Source organism: Zootoca vivipara, chromosome 6, assembly GCF_965207765.1.
Source record: "Zootoca vivipara chromosome 6, rZooViv2.hap1.1, whole genome shotgun sequence".
NCBI lineage: Eukaryota > Metazoa > Chordata > Lepidosauria > Squamata > Lacertidae > Zootoca > Zootoca vivipara.
In genome coordinates this window covers 61,212,100-61,230,790 of record NC_142589.1, presented here as the reverse complement: position 1 = coordinate 61,230,790, position 18,691 = coordinate 61,212,100, and the positions used below count along the sequence as shown (strand labels likewise).

Here is an 18,691-nt window from a genome sequence, read left to right as displayed (position 1 = left end):
TACACGCCAATCCCTGATCACCCAGGTCTAGGAAACCCTTGACGCAGAACCGGCCAATTAGTCTGAGCATGAGCAACATTCACTGTCTGTTCTGGAAAATGACCTCAACCCAGCCACTTCTCCCTTGGAGCCTGCTCCATCCTCAACCTTGCCTGTTTAGCCCACCTGCTTTCCTCAAGAGCATTCTGGGCGCTGTAGTTTGTTAAGGGTTGCTGGGAATTGTAACTCTCTGAGGGGTAAACTACAATGCCCAGAATTCTTTGAGGGAAAGAATGTGTTTCAAACATGCTTTAAAGGCAGAGTGGCTCTAACAGCTAATTCCACACCTTCTGCCCACCCCAATATTAACAGTACTGCTTGTTGTTGTCATTTCCCTGCCCTTCACCCTACGGTCCTAGTGTGGGTTACGACAATTACAAGGCATGCCTTCAACATTTGCACCTGGTACCTTCACTATACATCTTTTGGCAAATGTTGAAAACGCACCTCCATTACCCTGGCTTTTGACATCTGAGATGGGGAGGAAGCTGCACAACGTAGGGGGGCTGCTGCCACAGAGAATGCCCTCTCCTGGGCCACCATTGCCCCCAAGCCTCTGAGGGCAATGGGACAACCAAAAGTGCCCATGAATTATTGGGGGTGGGGGAGAAGAGAGATGGTTGGACATCTGGAAGGAAAGGGAAGTAATTTGTCTTTTGTGCTATATGCACGCTCTTTTATTGTCGGGTCGTTTCACCTTGGTAGCTGGATTGGTTATGAGAAGGAAGGTTTCCGTGGGCACCAGTACCTGCTGGAAGAAGGAGAGTACAATGACTGGACACAGTGGGGAGGCTACAATGAAGAACTGGTATCACTTCGGCTGATTCGGACGGTGAGAAAACCTGTCTGCTTAACAGGGCAAGGGATGGGAGATTTATTGCCAGGAGCGAAGAAAAATTTCCTGGCTTAAAACCTATGCCGAGTTCCTAAAATAAGAAGTGTCAAAGTTCAGCCATATCAAGGAGAAACAGGACTAGTTCAGAAGTATTATTTGTTTTATTTCTTTTAACTTTCCTCCGACTTCCAGTGTTCCGGCTAATGCTTATGTAACCAAACCAGCGCTACCCACACACAAGGCAGGTATTAGCAGACTTCAAAGTTTGCAGAAGGACAAAAAAAAAAAGATTAGGAAAAGAGCTTGAGGGAGGTACAGCCTTCAAAACAGCTGGCTAAGAACTGAGTGTGCTTTGTGGCCATGGAATAGTGACTGTATCGGGGACAGGCAATGGAAGCTACTGAAAAGGCAATTATAGGTCTTGTTTGTCCAGTGTGAAAGCAGGATGCAGGCTGTAGTTTCCCAATTATTTATTACGAAAGTGAGGACAACGCCCCCTTGAAATCTAAAGAAATCATCCTAGTGTACATTGCACATGATTATTTCATGTGTGTCTGCACTGAGGAAAGTGGGGGTATCCCATGTATTATTATATTTTATTATCATTAACTGCTGCTATTATAGTAATTTTCCTTACTGTTCAATTGTAGTTTCATTGCTTTTATTTTTTGGAATTGCCAACCACTTGAGTATGGTTTCTGTAGAAAGACACAACAAATTTGTTGTTGATGATGATTTTGCCACCCTTCTCCAGCAGTTCCCAGGGCAGGTTACAACAATTTAAAATTCAGAATTAAAAGCAATTAAAACAGTAGCAGTAAGCGTGTTACATGTTTTTAAATTAGTTATTTTTTCTCCATGCCACAGGATTTCTGAATGCATCTTTAATTAGCAGTTTCCTGTCAACAGGCTGTTTACAAACTCGTTCCCTTTTCACAGCCTAAGCAATTGCTTTTTTGATTGTTGTCATTGTTGTTATTTAACAGTTAACAAAACAAAAACAACACCAAAATAATACCTACACAACATCCACAATCATCCCTAAACCTTCTGCTATCACTTACGGTGTGTTCACATTACTGACTTAGAGTGCTGTAAAGTTGTTTCCTCCCTGGTGTGTTTCACAGCTCTTCCCCTCCCCCACCCTGTAGCCTTTCACATCAGCATAGTTTCATTAGTGTCAGATTCATTTCTGTTTGTGTACACACCAAGGGTCATTGACAGGGGGGTGGGGATGTTTGCACCATACATTAAAGATGCTCACAAACTGGCTAGAGACAAATTGGGAATGGCTTAAAGATGCCATTTGGTGTAAAGCTGATTCGAGAAACAATGCATCAAACAGTTGTAATTTTTGCCTATACATTTTGGATATCATGTGAATATGGATTAAAAACTCAGTACTAGAAACCTAGTAAACAAGAATGCAAAGACAGCCTTGCTCCTCCCCTCAATCCATCCCCACTGCCTTTCCTCCTTTTCTATAGCTCAGGTTTATAGGATGAGGATGAGGCTCCTTTTTCTTGGAAAACCATCTGCAAGGAAAATAAAAACATCCTTCAGTAGCACCTTAAAGACCAATTAAGTTTTTATTTTGGTATGAGCTTTTGTGTGCATGCACACTTCGTCAGATACACTGAAACAGAATCCACCAAACCCTTATGTATATTCAGATGGTGGGGGTGGGGGTGATGGGAATGGGTGATGGGCTGATGGGAGTGGTAAACCTGTAGATGGCTGTTAACAACTGCTGATGACTTCAATTGGTCCTGGGGGGGGGGAGCAAGGGCTGAGACGCTAAAGAAAGCTTGATCATGCATAATGAGATAAGAATCCAATATCTTTATTCATCCCAGGTGGCTCCATGGTTTTAAGCTTGGTAATGAGTTCCAATTCAGCAACTTCTCTTTCCAATCTGTTCCTGAAATTTTTCTGTAATAAAACAGCTGCTTTGAGATCTTGTATAGAATGTCCTGGGAGACTGAAGTGTTCTCCTACTGGTTTTTCTGTCTTGTGGTTCCTGATGTCAGATTTATGTCCATTTATCCTTTGGCGTAGGGTTTGGCCTGTTTGTCCAATATAGAGAGCTGAAGGGCACTGTTGGCATTTGATGGCATACACAATGTTAGAAGATGAGCAATTAAATAGTCCTGAGATGGTATGTTGGATGTTGTTGGGGCCAGTAATGGTGTTGTCCGGGTGTATGTGGCAGCAAAGTTGGCATCTGCAAGGAGATGGTTTGCTGCTGGCTGTGCTGACACATTTTATTTTTCTTCACTGGGTAGGACTTCTTGGACCCAGCCCTTGTGCTGTTTGAAGCCATGGACTTTGAAAACGGGCCCAGCGTTGAGCTCAGTGAAGCGCTGCCAGATGTTGAGCTGGCCAGCTACGGGACCACAACACAATCCATCCATGTCCTCAGTGGAGTGTGAGTACTCTTTGGTTTCTCAACCCCATATGTGGGGAGGCCAATCAGGGCTTCACTGAAAGTGGGGTGAAGCATGAGGCACATGATCCCTGCGACAAAATAAATCTTCACGAGTTTCTGCACTGCGCTTTCATTCTGAATAGGGAAGTTTTTTTTAATTGTTTAATGTATTGTGTGTGTTTTTATATTGGAAGCTGCCCAGAGTGGCTGGGGTGACCCAGTCAGATGGGCGGGTACAAATAATAAAAATTGTTTTTTTGTTGTTATACAAGCTTGTAAATGAAATACTGTAACTTTGTGTGGTTATATTTGTTGTTTGCACTGTTTAATGAAAATAATAAAAATTACAAAGGAGAGGGGGGGAAAGGAACAGTAGCATAAGACCTCCTTTGTTTGAGGCAAATAAGAGGTCTCTATGAAGTAAATGAGCTTTTTGAGATGACCAAAACTATTCCTCAGTCTGGACACTAAAAAAAGCAAGCGAACGGATAGGTGTCAGGGAAAGCCCAAACCTGTGTACACACTCTACCTTCAAAGCACATTCTTTCCCTCAAATAATTCTGGGCACTGTAGTTTGCTAAGGGTTGTAAGAAATTGTAACTCTGTGAGGGGTAAACTACAGAACCCAGAATTCTTTGAGCGGTAAAATATGTTTCAAATGCAGGCAGAGTACGTACATATCCAAAATCTGCTGTTTGTAACAGTTTGATAGGGAATGGAGGAGGTAGTATGCAGACTTAACGAGGATGAGTGGTGATTATTGCAACATGGTTGCACCAAAGGCTAGACTGGAGAAAGAAGCGGAGCAGTGTTTATGCTCATTAAGAGCTGTAAGTAGAAATTTCACATGATAGAGGTGTCAGCAAAACACACACATTGATCTGCAAGTGCTCTGGGTGACAGATTGTGAATATGGAGGTTTAGATAATCCATTTCCATTTTTGCGGCCAGGTGGGTGGCCTATGAAGATAAGAATTTCTCAGGGGAGCAGTATATTCTGGAGAAAGGAGTATACCGCAACTGTGAGGACTGGGGTGCAAGCAGCTGCCAGATCTCCTCGGTGCAACCTATCCTACAGGTGAGAATAAGGTGCTCTGCATTCATGTGTCCCCAGTTCAGAAACCATGTTCCCAATCCCACCTGTCTCCAAATAGGTTTTTGTGCAAGGCCAGATTAAGAGGTTTGGGGGCAATTCTCAAAACAGGGCCCGCTTCCCCTCAAAAGCAACACATGAAATTTACCACCACCACAAAATACATCTTGTGTTATCTTAACGACTAACAAATTTATTATAGCATAAACTCCTCTAAGCCTTGGGAGTTTCACATCTCTCAGCAAAATACAAGCATTTTGCCAACCCTGATAAACAAAAAGAAAATATTCAGAATATGGGCTCTTAAAACCCATTACTGTATTGGTTTTGCTCACTGCCTGCTTTGGGCTAGTTACCAGCTCCCAGCCTCACCCACCTCAACATGGCTGTTGTGAAGATATAGAAGTAAGTTAGGATGGCAGCAAAGGGGTACTTAGTGCTTATATCAGAAGATTATGGACCTCATTGGAGGTTTTTAAACAGAGGTTGGATGGCCATCTGCCAGGGATTCTTAAACTGTGGTTCCTTTGTTGCAGGGGGTTGGACTAGATCAGGCATAGGCAAACTCGGCCCTCCAGGTGTTTTGGGACTACAACTCCAAACATCACTAGCTAACAGGACCAGTGGTCAGGGATGATGGGAGTTGTAGTCCCAAAACATCTGGAGGGCCGAGTTTGCCTATGCCTGGACTAGTTGACCCTTGGTGTACCTTCCAACTCTACAATTTTTGATTCTCTGATAATAGACATCAAAATTTTGTTTGTTTAACCAGAGGGATGCATTTTTCTGGATCTTCCCCTCTTGGATTGAATAAATGATCTCAAGGACCGTCCAGTCAAGCACATAATTCTTATCTTTCTAGGCTTGCCTAAAGATTATATTGTGTACTATTTCTTTTTCTTCTCTCTCTCTTCTAGGTTGGGGAACACAGTCTACACTTCATTTCTCAGGTGAGCAGGTGTACTTCAGAAGCAAAGTATGAGGGTGGTTCTTATGCCCATCACACTGCTGTTACATGGGTGCTACCAAACGGGCTGTTGATTCACACAAAATTTGCTCATCCCTGTTGTGACTTCCTCCAAAGACTCCTGGGAACCGTAGTTTGGTGATGGCACAAATATTTTTCAGTTAAAATATTTTTCTACCCCCCCCCCTTCCAGAAATACAGCTCCCAGTGTTTCTTTGGGGAGAAGAAATGATGGTCAGGAAACACAATTACATTGTCAGGATATACCTGTAGATATTTCCGTCTGCCCCAGGTCTGATTCCTCCATGTTCATTATTTCCCAAGTTTGTTCATATCTGACATTTTCTTGACTCCTCAGATCCAACTCTTCTCAGATCCAGACTTCTTGGGGAATTACGTCTCTTTCAAGGAAGACCAAGCCTCACTTCCAGAGAATTTCATCCCACGCTCCTGCAGGGTCAATGGAGGCAGGTAAAGTGATGCTTCCTCAGTACAGCAGCGGAATGTAAATGACATGATATGGGGAACTCATCATGTTGGCGCTAAAGATTTAGGGCAGGGACTGCCAGCATGATGCCCTCTCTAGATGTTGCTGGACCAGCAGGAGTGAGGAACCTTTGGCCCTCCAGATGTTGCAGAACTACAACTCCCATCAGCCCCAGCACACCTAGCCAATAGCCAGGGATGATGGGAGTTGTAGTTCAGCAACATCTGGAGGGCCAGACACCCCCCACACCTGGTCTACAGCTCCCTTCTTTCTTGACCATTGGCCATTCTGGCTGGAGCTTTTGAGAGTTGAAGTCTGGAAGGTTTCATGTTGGCTACTTAGGCTATCCTTGATTCTTTGTTCATCTGAACAAATAATGTTAGGCATGAAAGGTCATGCTGTAGCAACTGTCTTACTTTTGGATTTTGAAACACCTGAGTGGAGAAAGAATTCGAACCAGATCTACAGCCCTGAGCATGAAATTGCTGCCCCTTGAGCATTGGAGTCAAGCACGTCTCTGTCTTGTTTCAGCTGGATCCTCTATGACTGCCCCCAGTTTGATGGAGAGCAACACATTCTCTCTGAAGGCGAGTACCCAACACTGACTTCCATGGGCTGCCTCTTCACCACGTCCATCCGCTCACTGAAGAAAGTCCCCATCGTAAGTTGGGAACATCTTCTTGGTTCTAATACTGATTGGCAGTAGGTAAATGACAGGCAAATGAAAGTGATTCTTTCACACAATGCATAGTTAACTTATGGAACTCTCTGCCGCAAGATATGGAAATTGTACCCTAAATTGGTGGTTAGGAGGGATTAGACGTACTGTACGGTAATTTAGATAGGACAGTGCATTTCTGCATTAGGGCCCAATGCATTGCCAAGGAAGTTTGGATGCAGCAGCTACAAAATTCCAATGTCTCTGGGTTGTTATGGTACCAACTTAGCAATTTCATCAAACCACAAAGGATATTAGAATAGCCAACAAGAAACCTGACCTCATTTGAAACATTGATGCAAAATCTGAAGAATAAGTTAGGTTTCACAAATTTACTATATACTGCTAGATATGTGGCTGTCCAAGTTAGGACCTTGGATGGTTGTTCCCAGAGGGTAATACTTGGGGGGGGGGTGCTCTTAGGCACCATGGAGTCTTCAATGTGGAGTTCCTCAGGCTTCAATTTTATCCCCTATATGTTGTTTAATATCTACATGAAACCACTGTGGGGGGGTCATCTAGAGTTTTGCAGTACATTATCAGCAATATACTGATGATTAGTCATTATTTGGGTTATCTTTCATTTGACCAACCAAAGTGAGTTCCTTGTCAAAACTTGAGTGTTTCACACGGTCTGAATGCTCAGAGACCTGCCACCCCTACCTTAAGGTTTCCATGTGTTTTGCCTTCTTCTTGTTCCTTGAGCCCAGTGGCATCCTTGCCCTTCAATCCTGTTTTCCTTTTCCCCCCATAGTTCTTCTCAGAGCCCTCCATCTTCCTACATGGACTGGAGTGTTTTGAAGGAAAGGAGATCGAGCTGAACAGCGAAGTGCGCAGCCTTCAGGCTGAGGGATTTAACAACCATGTCCTCTCTGTGCGGGTAAAGGGTGGAATGTAAGTAAAGGATAACCTGCTATTGCAAGGCTGTCACACATAAGGACCTGGGTCGTTCTTAGGGCTAGGTGGGGATGCACATGGGGCAGAACTGAGCCTGCCCCTTCCTGCTTCTCTGCTGATTTTAAAGCTGCAGTTCCCCAAAGTCCTCCAGCCAGCCACAGCCTGGAGGACTGGGGACTTCTTGCCACCACACACTAGGAATAGAGTAGAGGAGCCATTGCCCCTGGGAGTTACAGGACTTGATGTTCCATCACTCTCAGAGGGAATTGTATGGCAAAAACACCACTGCCCCTGGGGAATTAAATGATTTGTGGTGTGGGAAAAATTAAGTGAAGAATTTTATCTGCGTTGATTTTGATGAGAAAGTAGATGGCTTGCCTTCTGACATATTTTAATTCTAAATTTATACCTATTCAAATAAATTAGCTTGTGCAAATTTTGTGTCTGTAGGTTTGCGTCCCAAAGTATTTGAAATGTCTAGCAACAACTGGATGTGTCTTGGAGACAGTAGGCGGCCATCATGACTGCTAGCCTATGGTTACCAGACGTCCCCATTGCCTGGGGACAGTCCCCAGATTTACAAATCTGTCCCCAGACAAAATCCGTCCCCAGAATGTCCCCAGATTTCGTTTAATGTCCCCGGATTTATATTTTAAGTGTTGTAGATTTATTAGTAGGGAATGAATGTTGCGTGATTGGTTCAACGGCACAAGACACATCATATGGGGACTTCCGGCAAGGCAAAATGGCGGGCGCCAGGGCAGCGAGCAGCTCCTGAAGCAAGCCAGAGCCAACTGCGCTACCAGGCTGCTGCCGCTGCCAAGGGGGAACCGGGGGTGCCCAGCACGTCAACTGGGGGAGTCACTGACACACACACCCCTGCGACCCAAATCAAGCCGGGAGCAAGAGTGCCCAGCCACCCAGCCAACTGCCCAGCAGTGCTCCAGGGCCAGGAAAACCGCGGAGCCGACGCAGGGAGAAGGAGAAGAGAGAGAAAGAGTAAGGAGAAAAAAGAGGGGAGCCCCAACCTTGCCCGCACTGCTGCCACCGCTGCCACTGAGGAGAGGTGGGAGAGCACCAGGAGGGCAAGGACACGTGGCCGAGCCCAAGCCCGACCCGAGCCTACTCCATGCAGGCTAGCGCTCCAAGAGAGCAGGCCGGGGGCCAGAAGAAGGCTGTGCGACAGATGAGACCACAGAAGAGAAGATATTACTTCTTAATTATTATTTTTTAAATAACATTTTTTCTCTCCCCCCCCAAAAAAAGTGTCCCCAGATTCTTTAAAAAAAATGTGGTAACCTTATACTAGCCAGGTCTCTAGTGTCAGCAGCAAGCAGGTCCTATGCTCCTTTTTTTTATTACCATTTCCCAATTGATGAAGAGCCAAAGTGATCTGTGCTGCTAATGCTTTTTCTCCCATTGTTTGTTGCTCTGCCAATTCCCACATACAGTTGGGTGCTGTGTGAACACAGCGACTTCCGAGGCCACCAGTGGCTCCTGGACTGTATGGAGATCACCAACTGGCTGACATACAGTGGACTTCAGCACATCGGCTCCCTGTACCCCATCCGGCAGGTAAGTCCCCAGTGCTCTGGTCCACTGGGGAGGGGTTATAGGGAAAGGATTACTGGTTAAGGAGCAGTTTAGAAGTAGTTTAACCAGATGTACGTCTCTGTCCCTTCCCAAGCTGCTTAAATGTTCAAGTGGGCCATTATAAATCTGGGGAGCAGGTAGATGTCAGAATGCTGGCGATTCCACCATACCTGCTGCCCACTAAGGCATACATGCAGGGTGGAAAAGATTTAAATCAAATCGATTTAAATCACTTGTCAGTAAGACTTGATTTAAATCTCTCTTTTTTCAGAAAAGTTCAACCTTGCTGGCATTCTCTTAATATTTACAACCAGATGAAGGTTTCATTTTTGGAATGATAAATTTTCAGAGTAGTTTTTACAGTTATATCAAAAATTACTGATTTGATTATCCAGGCATGTCCAACAGGTAGATCGTGATCTACCAGTAGATCACTGGACTTCTGTGGTAGATCACTGGTAGAACACTGGCTCCCCTAAAAAGATGCTCAACAACTTTGGCTCCCCTAAAAAAAGGTCAACAACTTTATATGCACCCCTAAAAATTGGGGCTTTCCTTCCTAAAAAAAGCTCATCAACTTTGACCTGAACCCCCCAAAAGGGGGTAGATCACTGCCAGTTTTTAACTCTGTGAGTAGATCACAGTTTCTTGGGAGTTGGCCACCCCTGGATTCTACTATCAGAAATGCATAGACAGATAATAATGTAATTATTGTTTATATTTGGACAACTTTTCTGCTATACTTTATTGGAAGGAGAAAAATTATCATTTCCTTAATAACAATTTAAACAATTTATTAAACTAAAACAATAACATTATAGCATATGCATCCATGTTTGTTAACCAGTGTGGTTAAAGGATTAAAAATCTCAGACTGAGTTTTAGCACACATGAAAAACTTTAAACAAATCCTTATTTCCTGATGGCTAGCCTTTGGACTGTAATGTAACTTAAATAGAAAACTACCTTTAGAAAGATTTTCCCTCCATAAGCATTTTATTTTAAAAATACAATTTAAATAAAAGAAAATCTGATTTCTTATTTAAAAAATCATTGATTTTTGTCCACCTATGCATGACTCTTAGAACGGACAGATTGTGGTTAGATTGCTCCACAGCATGGAACTTGCTGAGCAGCTCAGAAGAATGCAAAGTGATTGTCCTTTCTGTCTGCCTCTCCCCTCCCTCTCCCCAGAGACGCATCTACTTCCAAATAAAAAACGAAGAGTTGAAGTCCTTCCTGTCTGTCCCGGATGACGTTGAAGACATGAAAGCTGGGCGAGTTCTGGTCTCAGAGCTCAATGGCAAGAGCAGCTCCATCTGGTACTATGAAGAGGGGCTTGTGAAGAACCAGGTGAGGGCTTCTTTCTCCTTCCCCTTGTGTGGCTTACAGGGACAGAAGCAGCTGGGGTGCACGGATAACCCAGGCCTGCTTCAAGAAGACCCCATACAATACCCTCAAGTTTAAATAGTTCCGCTCCCTCTATTGTCCACATAGCATTTGGGTAAGCCAGGCAAAACTAATATCCAAATCAGTTAATCATTAATATAATAAATACCGTAGTTAAACAGATGGATGAGGTGGCTGCTTCACATATAAAATGTCACCTACAAGGGTAGATGCTGGGCTGGTGTAGAAGAAAAGTCTGTATTTTGGTACCATGGCTCATGTCTTGTATACAGAAAGTCCCAGGTTCAAGCCCAGGTATCTCCAGATAATAGGCTATTGGGTATCAGGTAATGAGAAAGATCTCAAAAGGCCACTGCGAGTCTGAGTACTGGGCAGGATAGACCAATGGCTTGACTCAGTAAAAGTCAACTTCAGCTTCAGATGTTCACTGTCTGTATGCACCGCACTTTCATACAACACTGAATTGGCCTCTCTTGACTTTCAGGTTGCGCCCAACATGAGCCTGCAGGTGATTGGTCCAGCTGCGAAGGGATCCAAGGTGGTGTTGTGGTCTGAGAGCCGACTGCCCCGGCAGACCTGGCAAATTGATTCTTTTGGGAGAATCTGCAGCCAGATGTTTGAAAACAAGGTCCTGGATGTGAAAGGTAAGGCATTGGCTGTTGTTGTTGTGGTGGTGGTGGTGGTGGTGGTGATTCAGATTTAGGTTCATGAGGGAGTTACTGAGGCCAGGAAGCAAGTAATGTGGCTGTAGAAGGGATGAAATATAGCCAGAAATGCTTTAATCTCAGTTTCCTTTCACCTTTTCCCCATGTCACCCACCATTCCTGCAAATTCCTGTTCAATTTTTCCGCACCACTATTTAAGATAAGATATCTTTATTGTCATTGTCCCCTTGCGTGAACAACGAAATTACTCGGTTACTACATCCACTCAGATAAAGCATTCCGCATAATTCAAAATTACAAAACCTAATTAAAGACAGTAAATATGTCTTAATCTTAACATGTGTATAGCGCACTCAAACATCAAAAGCACTTCTCATGCATTATCTTTACTAGATGTAATGCTTACAATCCAGTTCCTTCAGCCTAACCTAATGGAATTTGCTTTCTGTTCTCTGAGCTGATATCAAGGTGGAGATCTGGTGATAAAAGTCACTTGGAATGTTTATGCACAGCTCCAATTAACATACCTGCTGCAAGACGATGATTCGACCAAAACATTACTTGTAGCAAGATATTTGATTTCAGTTCTTTCTTACAAAAAACAGCATAACTTACTTTACGACTACTGACATCAAGCTACATCATTTGAGTAACCTTCTGATCTGAGTAATGAAAAATGAAGGCCTGCAATGCAGTTACATTTTAACCATAGCTAAAAGCCCCACAAAACTACTTGAAACGTTTAAAAATGTTGTACATAAGTCCCTTGTATGAGGGACTAATTTTGTCTGATTGTTCTGATTCTTCTATGTCTTTATTTTGTCTGACTGTTTTTATGTATGCCGGTTTTATACTGTTTTATCCTTGGTTGCAGTGCATTATGGGCCTATGGCCGAAATAAAGTTTATCTATCTTTATGCACAGCATACCCTGGCCTAGTCCAGCAACAGTGAAGGGGACATCTATATATCACCTACCTACCTACCTACCTACCTATCTATCATAATTATTCACATCCTGCTTTTCAGGATACAAATCCTTCTTAGGGCAGCATACAAACAACATTGATTGGGTGAAATGGCTTTCTGAGGAGTTGTGCCCATTTTCTTCTTCCTTTTCTCCATGTAGGAGGCCGAACCTATGACCGGGACCATGCCATCCTCTGGGATTCTTCGGAGGAAAGGCCTACACAGATCTGGGACGTCCGGGTGCTTTGAAGAACGCAGGAATTGGAGAGCCATGTCACATGCAGAACTAGAATTCAGCCTGCAAGTCACAGACGATTGTCCTTTTGTGACCAAGCTGCATCTTTGGGGATTAGCTGCTGAAATAGATAAATGACTGGGTTCTGCATTTGGTTAGTAGATGCAACCAAAGATTCCCCACAGATTGCAGCCCAGAAAGAGAAAAATGTTTCTGTGGAGCACAGAGATTGGTCCCCTCGAGGGACTCTGTAGAGGGAAGGAGGCAAAAGCTGGTTCTTTTCCAACAACTTGGAGCTGACCCAGCAAGATGGAGATTATTGGCGAGTTCTGATACGCGGATCATTCATGAATGGACAAAGTCAAGCAGCTCACCTGTGCGAGCACAGGAAAACAAGTTGCCAAAGCCTCACAGGTGTCCCCAGCCCTGCTGGTTTAGGCTTATATATGAATATCTAAAACGAACACACACATACAGCATGAATGAACTTTTCGTCCTTGCATGCAGCCCGTTCCTTTTCCCCTGTGCTCTTCTTCCTAAGGGGACCTGGGCTACGTTGTAAACTCTATTTATGTACCTGTGTATGATACAATGCATTTTATAAATCCATCTCTCTGGCTAGTGTGCTGGCTCCACTTTTTGCCATTAGGACATGTTCATGGGGACACTGGCTACAACCACAGGCATAACATGTAGGGATCTTGCCCACAAGTGTTTTGGGTGGTGGAGATAAATGCATGCAGCAACAACAACAACAATTGGCTAGCTGGGATCATAAACAACAGAAAAGCAGGAATAGTATCACACAAATGTGACTGCAAACCCCATATTATAAGTAAGAGTAAGTAAGTAACAGTAAGTGACAGTAAGAGCTGTTCGACAGTGGAACTTGCTGCCAAGGAGTGTGGTGGAGTCTCCTCCTTTGGAGGTCTTTAAGCCATCTGTCAGGAATGCTTTGATGGTGTTTCCTGTTTGGCAGGGGATTGGACTGGATGGCCCTTGTGGTCTCTTCCAACTCTATGATTCTATTATTCTAAATGGTGAACATTAGTTCTGGTTACAGGTAGGTAGCCGTGTTGGTCTGGGTCGAAGTAAAATAATTTCACTGTATCTGAAGAAGGGTGCATGCACACGAAAAGCTCATACCAAAATAAAAACTTAGTTGGTCTTTAAGGTGCTACTGAAGGAATTTTTTTTATTTTACTGGTGAACATTAGGCTTTTGCAAATCTACAAAGCTGTGCTGTTTTCACTATCTGCGTTTTAATAGAGTTGTTTTTATATTGTTTTAATTCAATTATAGTTTAATTACTTTTAAACCTTTTTTGCCAAAGTTGTTGAGCTTTTTAGATCTCTCTTTCAAAAAATAAGCTTTTTAAAAGCAATTCCTGGACACTGCTCCTAATTTATCTGTGTTGTTTTAATTTTTGTAAGCTGCCTTGAGTCCCAGACGGTGAAAAAGGCAGGATATTAATTATGCTGCTGCTGGCACAGTGCAGGAATGGCTGGCCTGTGGCCTTTGATATGTTGTTGTATTACAGTTCCCACCACCCCTCACAACTGATCATGTTCGCTGGGGCTGAGGGAGTTAGAAGCAACAGCATCTGGAGAGCCACAGGGTAACCACCCTGTCGGCATTCGGGGGTCGAATGGCCAGCTGGCTAGCCCCCAGCTGGATCATCTCCTTCCAGCCAGCACTGCGAAGATCCCTCGACCTCTGGTGCGACATAAATCAGTGACCCAAGTCTGTGGACATGGGCCTACTTTACTTAGCAGAGCAAAACTGCGCAACAAAAGAAGCTTGAAGCTTGAGGAGACATACTAGGAACTACGGATTTATTATAATAAATCAGAAACAAAGAAACATGTCATCTCTCTCCTTGCCGTCTCTCCTGAGAGAGAGGCAAAAGCAAAAGAACCCAGCGTAGGTTCCGCTTACGCCAGCAAACAGTGCTGGAATGTAAACAGACATGAGACACGCCATCCCATGTCTGCAACTAAAGGTGGAATGGAAATTTGTCAGATCAACCTCAACCTATGCCATTCTCAAGCTTCTCTGCAGTGCTGGTGGATTATTATTATTTCTTAATTTTCTGTACCACCCACCAGAGGTTTACATGGTGATTGCAATATAAAAACACAAAATACATAACATAGTAACAAACAAAAACAATAACCCTCACACAATTTAAAAGGCCATAAATTGTTTAATTAGTCAAAGGCCTGGGAGAAGAGGAATGTTTTTGCCTGGCACGTAAAGATATGTAATGAAGGTGCCAGGTGAACCTCCCTGGGGAGAGCACTCCACAAATGGGGAGCCACTGCAGAAACGGCCTGTTCTTTTGTTGCCGCCCCCTGAAACTCTCACAGAGGAGGCAGATGATGAAGAGCCTCAGATGAGGATCACAAGGTCCAAGTCGGTTCATATGGGGAGAAGCAGTCCCTGATGTGTGAGGTTCTTCTGCACTGCGTAAATTCTGCTCCTAAAGGGATCCATGCTTAAATCCTTTGGGATCCGCTTCCGTATCCAGAGCTACATGAATCAGTAGTCTGACTCATTATGAGGCAAACCCCCATATTTATTCATCACTGACACATGTTGCACTGATGGTTGTTAAACCAGGAAAAGCTTCTTCCATGTGCTGGTTCTTGCCTCACTTTTCATAGCCCCAGCTTTTGGGGCTATGGGAAAGACATCAATTTGCAGTGAGAAATTGTTGCTGCTATTTCTCATTTCTACCACTAGAGGGTTCTGTTTGCTTCAACAGCGCATAGCACATGAGTTCTTCCTCAGTCTTTTTGTGTGAAGGAGCAGGGTTTCGTCAGGAAGCCATTTTGCATGTACAGTAGATATCAAATAAAGGTGCTTACATTTTTCACTATATGTACAACTTACAAAACTCAGGAGAGTCAGAGCTAGCAGTGGTTCCTTGCATGGATGTACACATTCTGAATATAAATGCATGCACAGGCAGTTGCTAAAAGTATGGTGCAGTCTTGCATTAGGACAGGCATCCCCAAACTTCGGCCCTCCAGATGTTTTGGACTACAATTCCCATCTTCCCCAACCACTGGTCCTGTCAGCTAGGGATCATGGGAGTTGTAGGCCAAAACATCTGGAGGGCCGCAGTTTGGGGGTGCCTGCATTAGGAGTTTAACAAGATCAATTATTTAACCAATGTGCAGCTGGAGGGCATAGTGGAAATAGCAGGGTCTTGGCATAACAAATTGTCTCTCCTGGAAGTTTTGTTTTTACGTGTGAAGCCAGCCCATTTTCTTGGATGCAGGCAGGGCCATTTATTTGTCTAGCTTTCTTTGGAATAGTTTTGCATGTGGTTAATTCTGGGTGCAGCTTCTCCGTGGGTTTGAACCACTGCTTTGGTTCCCAGTCGAGAAAGGAAGGCAAAGGAGCAAGTCCCTTCCCACCACTCAGGTAGGGGAAGAAAGCCCAGCATGTAGGGGGGGGGCTCTTTGGCAGACGGTCAGGACTGAACTTGAGCCACAACAAAGTGTGACTGGGCCCCAGAGCCTGTTATGCCCAACAGGAGTCAAGTGCAGAACATTTAAAATATTGATGTGCTTCCAGTGCCTTGGGAAGGTCAAATCTCCTATATCATTAGGAACAGTTTGGGATGTGGAATAGAACCTTTCTCCCTCCTGGACTGTGTTGTCCCTCCCAGGAAGAGAACTCAGCCAATAAAGGGCATGCTTCCTGATGGGTGGCCTAGCCCAGAAGTTAGTTTGCTAAAGAGAATGTGAAAGAGGGTCTTGTGTCACCTTGGCTACTAATAGTGAAACTGGTTTCCCGCAGCATAGCTTTTATGCAAAGCTTTGCCTGGAAGTGTCACAGGTATCTTCGGACAAGATATTTGATTTGGTCCGCATTCAAGGCCAAATCTTACCAGATTTGCACTTTCTGAAACAAAGATGCGAACCTGTTCAGAAAGATGTTGACTTACCTCGGTTACAACAGGAAACCCACACTTATCTGCATGCGATCTAAGGCTGCAGACTGTGGCTTTCACATGTTTAGAAGGGAAATGAAACATTGGTGTCTATATATATATAAAAGCAAGGTGGGTGGGATATATGAGTATCCTGTTTTAAGCAGAAAAATAAAAGATTTTGTTCAGGTGTAATAAAGCAAATGTTAGTTGTACTTTAGGGGGGAATGCCCTTTTACAGTTTTTCAGCTAAATGCAAAATTACTGCTGTAGCATTTTGCTCAAAGGGGCAGAAACATTAATTTGAGACAGCAGATGCTAAAAGGGAACCCTAATGCTCAGGCCTCATTGCCCTAATACACTACATCGGCTCTCGTTAGCATGGTGCTCTACCAATGTTTTGGACTACAACTCCCATCAGGCAAAAAGGCCTGGCCTGCTTTTTGTGACTAGGGATGTGAACTTTTGAACCAATCTATTGAAACAGCAATTTAATCTGCGCCATCTAGCAGGTTATCATATTTAGCTCCGTTTGCCAATGACATTTTTAAAAACCTTCAACTTTTAGCATTTGTATATCAGGTAAAGTTAAAGTTAATTTGCATATTAAGCCTCTGTTGAACAGGAGCCAGCTGCTCTGATCCCCACCCCAAAGTAAAACCCCTCGGCCACTGCCATTTGGGAACCTATTTGTTCTGCTTCGACCTGATCTGCCGAAATCAGTTCTGTTTTTGTTTTTCATGGCATGGAGTTGATTGCCTACTGTTACCTTGTAAGCCAAGCTACTGCTGAAGGTCAGGGGAAAAAACAATCCCTGTCACATATGAGAATGTAAGAAGAGCCAGCTGAATGAGGCCAATGGGCCATGCAGTCCAGAATTCTGTTCTCACAGTGGCCAGCCAGATGCAAGCAGGATCTGAGTACAATAGCGCTCTCTCTTGTGGCTTCCTGCAACTGGCATTCAGAAACATCATTGCTTCCAGTGAGTAGCCATCACGCTAGTGATAGTCTTGTCCTGCGGAAAATAGTGTTCATGTGGCATGCACCCACACAACTACTATTTGCATTGAGAAGCCTCCTTTGGCACCAAAAAAGGCACTTTAAAAGATAGCTTTCAACAGGGATTAGACCAGGCATCCCCAAACTTCGGCCCTCCAGATGTTTTGGACTACAATTCCCATCTTCCCCAACCACTGGTCCTGTTAGCTAGGGATCATGGGAGTTGTACCGGTAGGTCAAAACATCTGGAGGGCTGCAGTTTGGGGATGCCTGGATTAGACAAACGTATGCCGGATAAGTCATTCCTATATACAGTCATACCTCTGTTTATGACCACAATTGGTTCCCCCCGAGGCACGCTTCTGTGCGTGTGTGAAGCGCCGATAGAGCACCTCTGTGCACGCACGCACTGCGCAGATCGCTTCTGCACATGCGCGAGCTGCGCAGGTGACTTCTGCACATCTGAGCGCCACAGAACCCGGATGTAAACACTTCCGGGTCCGCGGTGGTCGGAAACCGAAGCGGTCGCAAACGAAGGCGGTCACAAACCGAGGTTTGACTGTAATATAGTCCACTATAGTGGAACCTCATGTTACGTATAGTGGAACCTCATGTTACGTACTGTCGAATGCTTCGGGTAACGAGCTCCGCTAGCCTGGAAGTCGATGCCCCTAGTTGTGACCTTTGCCCCAGGATGCGAGCAGAAATTGTGCGCCGGCAGCACCATTAGCGAAAGTCCGCCTCATGTTACGAGCGGTTTCGGCTTAAAAACAGACCTCCAGAATGGATTACGTTAGTAACCGGAGGTACCACTGTATTAATTTTGGAAAATTGCTTGTCTATGCAGGTGGATGCTTCTTAAGATATTGTAACCAAATTTTGCTCATTGGCTCCTGAGGTCAAGGAGCAGATTTTTGTCTATGTTCAGATACAATTGGTCGCCATGTTTTTAATCAAGATGGTGGACCGAGCCTTTCCAAACTGCATTGATTTAAATCACTGATTTCAAACCAGCATTGACTTTTTGGTTTCTTAGAATTCCTGAGCAATGCCAGGTACAAGGCTGCTAATGTATAATAACAGTGACATCATTTTCAATAGTAGACACCAAGTTTCCCACTACAGGAGAAAGGAGTCAGCAAACATACTGTACTTGGGCAGAGCACAAAAGCACAAAAGGGGGGGGGGCTAAAAGTGTGGGGTGGAGAGCAGACCTTTAAACACCTCAGTGAGGACTGAGCATACTCACTCAGTGAGGAAGAAATGCTGAAATGCCGCTTTTTTTTGGGTTATAGGAATGAGGAGGAAAACCAGAATGAAAATGAAATAGAATGGGATATTCTGAAATGGGACATGGCTGGCTGGCTGGCTACAGCCCTGCATAGGAACACTCTAGACTACAACAAAGGCAGGC

General features: G+C 44.1%; 1 protein-coding gene across 2 annotated transcripts in view; it reads left to right on the top strand.

The window, feature by feature from the left end:
• CRYBG2 (crystallin beta-gamma domain containing 2) overlaps nt 1-12,952 on the top strand; it is a 62,119-nt gene extending 49,167 nt beyond the window's left edge. For both annotated transcript variants that reach the window (XM_035116928.3, XM_088672344.1), the window contains 11 exons: nt 745-871; nt 3,160-3,302; nt 4,254-4,380; nt 5,313-5,345; nt 5,721-5,833; nt 6,381-6,510; nt 7,322-7,461; nt 8,916-9,039; nt 10,252-10,410; nt 10,952-11,111; nt 12,261-12,952. In XM_035116928.3, the coding sequence (XP_034972819.3) occupies nt 745-871; nt 3,160-3,302; nt 4,254-4,380; nt 5,313-5,345; nt 5,721-5,833; nt 6,381-6,510; nt 7,322-7,461; nt 8,916-9,039; nt 10,252-10,410; nt 10,952-11,111; nt 12,261-12,349 (1,345 nt within the window). In that variant the 3' untranslated portion in view covers nt 12,350-12,952. The remainder of the gene's footprint in view (nt 1-744; nt 872-3,159; nt 3,303-4,253; nt 4,381-5,312; nt 5,346-5,720; nt 5,834-6,380; nt 6,511-7,321; nt 7,462-8,915; nt 9,040-10,251; nt 10,411-10,951; nt 11,112-12,260) is intronic.
• Nucleotides 12,953-18,691: the final 5,739 nt, after the last annotated feature.